General features: G+C 36.7%; 1 protein-coding gene across 1 annotated transcript in view; it reads left to right on the top strand.

The window, feature by feature from the left end:
- Positions 1-1,180: 1,180 nt before the first annotated feature.
- The window catches only part of LOC144974210 (uncharacterized), a 29,175-nt gene continuing 18,204 nt past the window's right edge, over positions 1,181-12,151 (top strand). The window contains exons 1-4 of the mRNA XM_078917125.1: positions 1,181-2,519; positions 4,897-5,072; positions 5,984-6,158; positions 9,440-9,568. Of these exons, the coding sequence (XP_078773251.1) occupies positions 1,479-2,519; positions 4,897-5,072; positions 5,984-6,158; positions 9,440-9,568 (1,521 nt within the window). The 5' untranslated portion in view covers positions 1,181-1,478. The remainder of the gene's footprint in view (positions 2,520-4,896; positions 5,073-5,983; positions 6,159-9,439; positions 9,569-12,151) is intronic.

The raw sequence follows: 12,151 nt of genomic DNA on the forward strand, positions 1-12,151 counted from the left end.
CCTGTACAAAGATCCCGATGATAAATCAGTGCGAAATGCGTATTGCCCTCTCTTTTCCCGATGAATAAAACATCGGTATTTGAGTGAATGCAGATCGCGAACCATTCACAGTAATCAACACAACTTTGTCAATAGTTTATTGGGCTATAGGACCCGAATGTGGGTATAAATTTGGTTATATATCACTTGTGACAAGAATATTTGACGTCTACTGTGTTTCAATCGGCTCTTGTTGGTAGTTTAATGACGTGCTATTTCAAATCAGCCTGCCAATATACAATGGAATTTATTTTGATATAAAAAGTACAAAAAAGATATTTAGGTCAATTTTAAATACTTAACAATTTCTCCCATTTTCCGGTTGCTATGTCAACAACTTAGCGGTGGTACCATAACACTGGTTGGTGCTATCAATATAATTTTACAAAATGTGATTTGAAATTTTTGATCATCGGAAAATCCTAACATCACCCTAACATTAATATAAGTTAATTTATTATACAACCTACCTCCCTCTATTTTACTTTTAAAATACAGGGTACGATAAAAAGTGAAAATTGACCACTTGATGATGTTGTGTGCATTATAAGTAGATAACTACACGACACAGAGTAAAATCTGTTTCATGGTCTTAAGAACAACCACTTTTGATCTAAGAATTAACATATACTAAATCAATCGAGGATGTAATCAATCTAACACTGTCACCTTCAATCTGTTGTTCGATTCCCAGTCGATGAAGACTAATTTTTTAGGATGGTTATTTTTATCTTGTATTTTTCTTTCTTGCTTTGTCTGGCACTGTTCCACACACACTTTACAGATTTTTATCTTACACCAGTGCCTGCTCCTTAATTTCTAAAATCAAATACAGCTCTTTGAACAAATTTTATAAACATGATATTCGTAAATGTCCTCAATTGATGATCAAATGTATTTTGATTTATCTACCGGTATCAATAAAAAATTCAAGAGTGAAAGTTTCCTAAAGCTCGAATTATTATCTTTTGTGATGTATTTCAAATAGAAATATAATGTATTGTTTTAAAGAGGTTTATTCTAATAAGGAAAATAGAACAATTCCAGGCACATTGGCCATCAGGAACAACACACAAACACGAACGTTTATATGAAAGTGACAAATTAGAGAATAGGCGCTAGTGTAAGATTTAGACATGAGAAAATGTGTTTAAAATAGCGCCAGACAAAACATAAAAGAAAATACAAGAATAAAATAACATTCCCAAAAATCTCCCATGGTCATCATCGAGGCAGGCTGATTTTTTAATCTGTTTTTTTTTCTCTTTTATTTTTCTTTCTTGCTTTTTCTAACCCTGTTTCATATACACGTTTCCAAACTTAATATGGGAATTTTGTTCTATTTGCATAATAAACACTGGCATTGTGATGATATGTCATGGAGCCTGAGAATCACGGAGTCTAAGAACATAACTCAAGTTTGACTTACAACCGCAATCATGATCTCCAGGCACAGTCTGTTATGCTTGGCATTTTACCTTAGGTCTGGACTATTCGTCAACTCAGCCACACCACAAAACGAAACTGTGTCCAGCAATTTTATAACCAAAAATCATTCTCAAGGAAATAGCCTGGATACTAGTTTGAATAGTAGTGACGCTGTAAACATTTACAATAGAAGTGTCCATTTTACAGGAGTTCATCTTGAATCTGTCAAAACAATACCTGCTGGTTTAATGTTCAACAGAATTGAAAATGTAAAGAGAGATAAAACAAGATACAGCATTTTTACCCATTCCAATTTTGATGACATACAGGAAAAGATCAAGAGTCAAAAAGATCTCCATCGGTCTGCCGGTATTTACAAACAAAATATAGATTACCCTCATTTGTCGATGTCACTGCCAATGCATGGTACACGAGAGGTGATTCAAAGATATCAGTTTAAACATTTGGTAAATACGAAGAGGCATAAGCGCTCTGATCAATTTGATCCAGAGTTTGAAAACTTGGATTTGGTGGAATTTGGTTTTCGAATTGACAATGAGATACGTCGGGAAATGACAGACAATTCACCCAATTTTACGGATATCGCATTTGTGGAGAATGAAGTGTGTAAGAATCATCCTTTGCCACATACCGTATGTCTTGTAGACTATTGTGATAAAAGACCAGGCAGATGTGACATTTATGGGACCTGCTGCTCAGAGTTTACAATAATCAGAAGAGGTCATGCAATAGGTCAAACTTCAAGTGTGAACCGCAATGAAAATATCAGTCCTGCTAATTGGGCTATGTCGCGTTTTAGAGGTGAACATGGTTGTTACTGTATGGAAAACAAAAGAACCGAGGTGGACACTTCTACTTTAGTTATTCGCAAATGTCCGCATTACTTTTCTGACGACGAAACAAGAAGATTGTGCGAAGAGGGTCTTCCATTGGATGAGATCACGATGGAAACGTTTTCAATTGTAACTGACAAGAATACGAGTGTTAACTTCTTCAACAGATATTGTGCCGAGTGTAACGGCATATCACCTGTAAGATACGAGTCCTTGATTTCTTATCATTGATTTTGGAAAATGCCTTTAAGCTATAGTCTGATTGTTCAAATATCATCACCATTCATCATCATTATCATCATCATCATCATCACCATCATCATCATCATCATCATCATCATCACCATTATCATTGTTAACTCTCCTTCTATTCTTTTTTTGCTTTTTCCCTCCATCTTTTCCCTACTCTTTTCTACACGAACGTTATACAAGCGACCACTTCATAGTTCGGATCCGGTCAGCAAATTGCTTGTTTACTAATATTGTTTTTTTAATGTTGCTTGGAGCTTTAATCCACATGAACACAAAAATGAACTAGTTCCTCTCTATGTTTGATACTTAAGCTGGAACATTTTGGAGGCATCTTCTTCTTCTTCTTCTTCTTCATCTTCTTCTTCTTCTGCTACTTCTTCTCTTCTCTCTTCTCTTCTATCTACTTCTTCTGTACTACTACTACACACTACTACTACTACTACTACTACTACTACTACTACTACTACTACTACTACTACTACTACTACTACTACTACTACTACTACTACTACTACTACTACTACTACTACTACTACTACTACTACTACTACTACTACTATTACTACTACTTTACTTCCTCCTCCTCCTCCTCTTCTTCTTCTTCTTCTTTTTCTTCTTCTTCTTCTTCTTCTTCTTCTTCTTCTTCTTCTTCTTCTTCTTCTCTCTCTCTCTCTTCTTCTTCTCTTCTTCTTCTCTCCTCCTCCTCCTCCTCCTCCTCCTCCTCCTCCTTCTTCTTCTTCTTCTTCTTCTTCTTCTTCTTCTTCTTCTTCTTCTTCTTCTTCTTCTTCTTCTTCTTCTTCTTCTTCAGCCAATATGTTTTCCAAGAAGAATTAGTTGAATTGGATATTAAAGGTCTTAATAAAGTATATATAATAGAAATTATAAAAACAAAAACCATGAAATAATAGTGCTCAACTTTTTGATAAAAGGGGCTATATATAAAATATTTCAAGTATATGTAATTAAGATCAAATTCAAGACGTTGATCATATTTATACTTATATATATATATATATATATATATATATATATATATATATATATATATAAAATATATATATATATATATCATACATGAAGACAAAACGCATTGAATTTATTTTTCTTTGACCGAGTAAAACATTAAGACAATAATTAATCTTGTAAAGCGTCTTTCAATTATTGGGCATGTCCCCCACTGCCTCTCTATATTCACAAACACGAGAATACAACTTTCACTTCCTGACGAGAGTGAATGCTCGAAACAATAGTGTAGAAGCTTGACATATTTGAGAAAATGATTAATGATGACTGACAACATTGGATGGAGGAAGATCATTACATAGTTTAATAACTAAAAATAAATTGAGCTTTATATAGCTCAATATCCACTAAATGTGCTCAAAGCGCTTTACAAGGGGACCCAGGTCAACAGCAACATTTAACATGTAGGACGCGACATGCGGCTTGTTAGGCGAAATAACATTTTTCAGACTAAGACAACGCCAGGTACTCATTTTACACCTGAGTACGTTGAGAGAAAGTGAGTAAAGAGCCTTTTCCAAGGACTCAACTATGCGCCGAGCGCGAAGCTGGAACCCAGGACCTTCCGATCCGAAAGCGAGTGCCATACCACATAGCCGCACATTTAATACCCCGACTGCTTGGCTTGCATTTTAATTGACAACATTTATTTGGTATTGACTTATTGGCCTCTAAAAGTCTATTATCTATTTTATTATCTTAGAACTAGCTCGTACTTCATTATGAGGTTATCAAGCTGTATATTGATATCCTTTTGTAGTTACAACTATTCTATATCATTACAAATGGCTACCTATTGGGTGAATATATAATTCCAACCGAGCGTCATCCCCAAAGCTATTGAAAGCTATTTAGACGTCTAGTCACTGAAATAGTAGAAAATGGCCGCAATCGTCAATAGTGTAAATATCACTCTCAATCCTACATACAATTTCTAATCACATCCGGTTGATTTCAAAAGTAAACAAGTCTAACAAGTCAGTTATTTTGGAAAGCCTTTAAACTCCATTGACTTCAACAGACATTTCTGTTTTATTTAAGACAGTTGCAATTAGTTAATGTTAAACATCAAAATATCATTTCATTGAGGGTCGATAGTTCTTGGTAAAACCCATTAAGAAATATCTGTCACCAGAGCAAAATTAGTTTCTTTATGTTAATGAGAATCTGTCCTCTTGCTAATCATCATGAAAAAAGAAAGGAATGGACACAAGTCGTGGAAGAGACAATAACATCTTCTACATTATTATAAGTTGTAAACACTTCATTAACACCGATTTCTTTTATATTCTACTCTAAGACAATTTCTTGGCAAATAGGCTTGAATTGCAAAACCTACATGTACGTCATGAGTGCTCTTAATGGGACAGAACTCATTCGTCTAAGCATGAGTGAAAAGTCAACTTGTACACAGTTCCAGGAACCGCCTATTTCAGACGAGACTTCCTGTTTAGGTCCATTTTTCTACGAAGATCAGTAAGTATATTTTGTTTAATTTGCACCTGCTGTCCGAAATAGTTGTTGAAGTAAGATAAAGTTCGTTTAATTTTTAAAATAATGTAAAAATTTTTAAAACAACAATTTGTTCTTTAAAAATAATTTTGCGTGTTGTGATTGTAAAATCTAGCATTCGTACAAAATCAATTAATTGTTATGCTCAGTAATCGTTTGAATCAGTCGTCACTTGTCCAGTCACTCACGCCATTTTGCTTGAATTTGTAAAAAGACGAAAATTTATCCAGTTAACGGTCGACGCGTATTTATAAAAGTTGGCCAGAAAACTCGTCCTTCAAATGTCAATCGATTCATGTAAACAATCGATATTTGAAGGACGATTTATGCCAAATTTTTAATACGTGTCTCTCTAGACTATGGTAGTTGGCTTGTTAACAAAAGCTGGTATATATCAGGCTTAAAGAATTGATAGAAGTTGAATGAATAGTAACTTATGTTGGTGTTTTTAAGTAGTAGTAGTAGTAGTAGCGTATGGCTACACCTCCAAATTTATTTCGTCAACCCAGCTTCTAAAGTCCTCCTCCGCCCTAAGGAAAGTTTCGTAGCCACCTTCAAGTTTAGTGACTGGACAGTGGAGGACGATGTGATCGCTGGTCTCTGGGGCTGCCTGTTTTTAAAAACAAAGTTGTATGAAATGGATTTATGTATAACATTGGATTACAATAATAGCCTATTGAGTTGAATATAGATAGAACGAAATTGACGTCACTCGGCTCTTTGTTGTTGTTTTTAGTCAGCCATATTATGATTAGTTCTCACTAAATTGTATGCCTTTAAGGTTACACATAGTTTTGTGTGTTGGAACGTAATATCCGGTTGTTGGATGTTGTGAGCTTTTTAACTAACCGCAATGCATTAATATGTCCCATCAGTGATATCGTCAGCTCATGCAATCTCACCGGTCTTGAAATCATGGAATCAGAAAGTTACCAGGCTATTAAGTTTGAATGTGAGAACTCGGAGATGGACTTGCTGCATCGTGTGCTTTCACGCTCGACCGTGTACAAGAATGTCTTCTGCCTCCTGTGCAACAGAATGCTTCTTAGGGTATGTTGTGGTCAAGATGTGTGACCCCCCAAATCAATCTTGATATCATTACAGAAGGAAATAGATTAAAGAAATTGTATATTTAGAATTACAATGCTCAGAATTTGGAATTTTAAATATCCTTTTTAAAATCCTCAACGAATTAATTTATTTTAACTCAAATTTTATTATCTCAGCTCAGTTAAACCCATTAACTTAATATAATGAAGATGATGTTGATGATGATGACGATGATGATGATGATGATGATGATGATGATGATGATGATGATGATTATGATGATGATGATGTGATAATGAGATAATAATATAATAATAATAATAATAATAATAATAATAATAATAATAATAATAATAATAATAATAATAATAATAATAATAATAATGATAATATCGACTGTACGAAAAGACTTCCTACCCTGTCTATTTTTTCAACCCCCCTCTCCCGAAGCTTATTCGCACCCCTCCTCGCCACCCTCTGTTGAATTTCAGCTCACAAAACGTGTCGGTGAAAAATTCACCAAAAGGAAAAACAAAACACAAACAAAAGGGAAAAACATTTTTTTAAAAAATAGCCACAAAATACTTTTATAATTTAACATTTTGAAAAGAATACTCTCTGTGCTATCCTTTTTATTTTATACATCGCATCTCGCCTCGCCAAATTAGAAAATGCATAAAAGCCTGAAGCCTGACTTCAATAGTCATGAAATCTTTAGAAAAACTTGTCCGTGTTCAACTTAGGAACCAGTTTATGCCATTGAGTGATAGTCATCAATTTGTGTACAAACCAGGACTTGGCGTAGAGGGTACCATTCTGCTGTTCACAAACAACATCTACAAGCATCTAGATCACACTAAGAGCTATTGCAGATTGCTTTTTGCATATTTTTCTTCAGCGTTCAATACAATGCAACCTCAGTTGGTTTGTTCAACAATTGACTAGTTTGACTTTAAACAAATATAATATATATATATATATATATATATATATATATATATATAATATATATATATATAAATAAATTCCCTTTATCCATCTCATAGGGGAAATTTGTCTCTAGGGTCTATTCCAATGGAAGACTGGAATAACCCAGGCGTCAGCCGCAGTGCAGCGCTGCACATTGAGCTAAGGCGAGGTGACTTGCTCAATGTCACACAAAGCAGCGGCGGGTGATCGAACTCGATACCTTTCGGGTAGGAAGCAAAGACCGTACCTCTAAGCCACGCTGCCCCCAAATTGCTTGGGTGCTCGAATTTCTTACGGAGAGAGCACAGTATGTTCAATTAGGAAAAAACATATCTTCCTGTATAACTACAAATACTGGAGCCCCTCAATGTTGTGTATTGTCCCCTGTATTATTCACGATATACACGAATGACTATAGAAGTCAAAACCTGAGTTTACCTTGAATTAAGTTTGAAGATGACACCGCTCTTCAAGGCCTCATAACAAATGGCAACGAAGTGGCTTATAGACAAAAAATTGATAGATTTGTGTCTTGGTGTGATGCCCACCACCTAGAGCTTAACATAAGCAAGACAAAGGAGCTAGTGATTGACTTTAGGAGAATGAAGGAACCGATAGAACCGTTAAAATTAAAGGACCAATTCGTCCAGCGAGTTCCTCACTACAAATACCTTGGTGTAACGATTGATGACAGGCTCAAGTGGAATGAACACGTGAAAATAATTAAGCATAAGTTGTGCAGACGTACTTATTTTTTATCAAAACTTTCTCAGTTTAGAATAGATAAAACCCTCTGCACATTATTTTATAAAGCAGTAATCGAAAGTGTCTTGTCATTTTTGTATAACAGCTTGGGGAGGCAATTCTTTAGCAGTGAAAAGGAACAAAATAAATTCAACAATTAAAAAGTCCATTAAATGCTATATAAATGATGTTGACGATGTAGATATTTTATACGAGAAATTTTGTATTAGTAAAATAGCTAAAATATGAAATGACCAGAATCATCCACTAAGACCATCAGTTATTATATCAGGAAGGAGTGATCGCCCTTTCTCTATTTCAACAAAAACAGAGAGACACCGAAAATCTTTTCTGCCGTCAAATATTAATTCATTAATTTATTTGTTTTGCAATCTTTTCAATTTTCAATTTATAGTGACAGTTTTAACTATTTTACAGTGTTGAAATTATTCATATAAAGCGCGGCTCTGGTTGTGGAACTGCTTTTTTTTATATATACATCATATTGCCATTATATTTTTATCTTATTGTGTAAATTATAACACGTCTGTACAAATAAATTCCTTTTTGGGATGCAATAAAGTATTATTAATATCAAAATGCGCCCCCTCACCCCATTTCTATGGATTGATCAAATTGCGCACCCCCCCCCCCCCCACACACACACACAATTCTATTGAAGTTTGGCTAAAGGGCACCCCCCCCCCCACACACACACGCACACTTTTTATTACTACCCCCAACCTCCTTCAATTTGATATGCTAAAGTACTCTTTATTGCGCTAAATACCGGAACCCTAAATCGCTTAACACGATCACTCAACTAAACATAACAATCACACCGTCCAAAGACCACACTTAAGTTTAAATGTTTTACTAAAATCAAAAATGTCATAATTCGACATATGAAACTAAAGGTTAAACGAATAAGCAACTAATCAAGCAGAAATATCTATGGTATATTTTGTTTGTTGTTGAAAAGAGAGATCTTCAGCTTTTTCTTTAAATCCTCGACGGTACTTGCAAGTTTAGTGACAAAGGAAGCGAGTGCCATGTACATAAAATCCACATGTTAGAAGGTCTGATAGCCGAACGTAATTCTGGGCTTGTTTTAACATTGTTGCAATGGACAATATTTTGCGTTGGTTAATTAGGAGAATTTCTATTAACAAAAGACGATTCCATGGTGGTTTTAGTTATCAGACCTGCAAATATTATGAAACGTTGCTCAAGTTTCAAAAGACGATTTCTTTATTTAATGCGGCTATGTGGTCTAGTGGTATGACACTCGCTTTCGGATCGGAAGGTCTTGGGTTCGAGCCTCGCTCGGTGAATAGTCGAGTCCTTGGAAAAGTCTCCCTCCTTACTCACATTCTCTCATCGTACTCATGTGTAAAATGAGTACCTCGCCGTTAACAGCGTTGTCTCTGTCCTCAAAAATTGTAATATCGCCCACCAGGCGTCATGTCCCGTCCTAAATATTAAGTGTTGTTGTAGGCCAGGTACCCATTGAGCACGTTTAGTGGATATTGTTCTATATAAAAGCTCAATTATTTTTTTTAATTCAGGGAGTCCCACTCAAATATGGGTTTTCAAACCGAGCTCCATTCAGTTTTTTATTTGGCTACCGGGACACAGAGGTTGAGAATGAGCCAACAGTCGTAGGCTGCAATGAAGATGAATGGATGGATCCCGAGGTAATTTCATTATAGCAATCTTTGTGGTAACTTAGGCAGGACAATGAGCACGTCTCATTACGTTGATCCCTTTGAAGACATATTTGAAGCGTAGCCGATGGTTTATACACTTAGAAAATCACATTTCGACCAAATTAAGGAGGGTTTTTTTTCTAATTATGGTGCATATATTAGTGGACTGGGTGCTAGAGCCTCGATATGAGCCAGGTATACATAATCAGAAAGATGGATGGAATTGATAACCAGCACAAGCATGACCCACAACAGCAGGAAAGCCTGGTCAACTATAAAAAAACAAAATACTGAAAATAACAAACAAACCGGGGTTGCAGCGGTGACACCAAACGATGTAGCAAACCAACTTATCAAAAATGGAAAACCATCACAGAGAGAAAATGGAAAACTTAAGGAAATGAAAAGGGAAATGGAAAAGATTATCCGAGGAAGCGAACAGGAAGTCGATCCTTTCTGCATCGATGAATTGGAATCATCCCTTGAACACCCCAACACGGTAAAGCGACTGGTCTAGATGGCATCACCGCAGAAATGATAAAGCATTTCGGCCCCTCAACAAAAACGTGATTACTAATTCTTATCAACAACTGTGTTGAATCGTGCACAACACCAAAGCTTTGGGGACAAGCAAGGGTGATAGCACAACTTATACCTGGAAAAGATCCAAACACCAGCAAGAGCTACAGACCAACATCCCTCCTCTGCATACTGTACAAAGTATATGAGCGCATAATACTAGCCAGGATTTCCCAAACAATAGAAGAGTATATGTCACCTAACCAAGCTGGTTTCCGACCTGGAAGATCATGATGTGACCAACTCCTGAACTTGGCACAATACATCGGAGATGGCTACGAGAACAAACAAATTATAGGGGCTATGTTCGTCGACCTGAGAGCTGCCTATGACACAGTGTCACAGAAAACTGCTCCTAAAGGTTGCAAGGGTGACTCGTTAAACTGAAGTAGTTGCAATGATAAAATCCCTTATGTCAAACCGTCGCTTTTTTGTGGAAATGGGTGGGAAGAAAAGCGGATCCCTTATGACACAGTGTCACAGGAAACTGCTCCTAAAGGTTGCAAGGGTGACTCGTTAAACTGAAGAAGTTGCAATGATAAAATCCCTTATGTCGCTTTTTTGTCAAAATGGGTGGGAAGAAAAGCGGATGCAGATCACAAAAGAACGGAATGTGTCGGTGTCACCTCAGACCGCTCTCTGTCCTCTCAGCACACAAAGAAAACAAAAGCAAAGGTGGCCACAAGAAACAACCTCCACAGAAAGCTGGCAAACATTACATGGGGAGCAGATCCACAAACAGCCAGGACAACCGCATTAGCCTCTGCTATTCATCTGGCGAATACACCTCACTAGTCTGGGCAAGATCCTGCCACGCCAAAAAGATTGACCCTGAGCTACATAACACCTGCCGGATCATTACTGGTAACTTGAAACCGACTGCACCTCCAGTCATCCTTCGGCTAGCTTGGCATTGCACCGCACCACATTAGAAGAGCCACTGCTTCCAAAGCCCAGAAATATAAACAGGAAATGGACCCAAGGCACCCCCTCCATGACCACAACCCAGCGGCAAGTAGACTGAAATCCGGAAAGAGCTTCATGACGGAAGAAAGCATCAAACCTGATCATGCAGATATAGACAGACTTTCCACATGGAGGGAGTGGGCAAATCATGCAACTGAAGCCATTGAAGATCCGAGAGAAGAATTGCCCTACGGAACTGAGCTCCCCAGGAATGAATTGGTAACACTGAATAGAGCACGGGCAAAGCTCAGGAGAATAGCTGGAATCATGAAAAAGTGGGGGCTGGCTGAGACTAGCTTGTGTACATGTGGATGCCCAGAGCAGACGATAGAGCAGATCCTTGGATAATGCCATGACGGGCCCAGCTGCACTGATCATGACCTTAGATGCTGCTCCTCAGATGCTGTGGAGTGAGTTCTGTATTGGAGCGACAAACTATGTTGATGATTAATTTATTGAATACATCAAAAGCTTCTTCTTCAAGTACCAAATATGTGCCAGACATCGGTGATCGTGGTGCGCCATTCACCGCTCTGATCAGATAACCTCAAAAAACTAATAATATTACTCTTTCTTTGTCACCCAGCTGTTCAAACTATTCAAATATGTTTTTCTTGGTCTATCTTTACTCTTTTTACCTTCTATCTTTCCTGTGAGAGCAAGATGTTCAATACATTTATGTCGATTTAGGTGCCCTAAAAATTGCATTTGTCTTTTTCTTATTGTACGAATTAATAACCTTTTAGTTTCAGCTTGCTCTAATACTTCTTCATTAGTTTTCTTCTCTGTCCATGAGATTCTTAACACCCTTCTAAGAAACCACATTCCAGTTTCTTTCTAATATCTTCTATAATTGTCCAGCTTTTGCAGCCATATATACTGACCATACATAGCCTTCAAAACCCTATGTTTTGTTCTCATTGAGATATTGTGGTTTTTAAAAATTAGACTCATTTTATTAAAGCTATCTTTAGCTATTGCTATTCTTCGTTTTATTTCTGTGCTACATCTGGCATCATGAAAGGC

This window comes from Berghia stephanieae, chromosome 5 (assembly GCF_034508935.2).
Source record: "Berghia stephanieae isolate SIO BIC M18660-M18661 chromosome 5, UCSD_Bste_1.3, whole genome shotgun sequence".
NCBI classification, from domain to species: domain Eukaryota; kingdom Metazoa; phylum Mollusca; class Gastropoda; order Nudibranchia; family Aeolidiidae; genus Berghia; species Berghia stephanieae.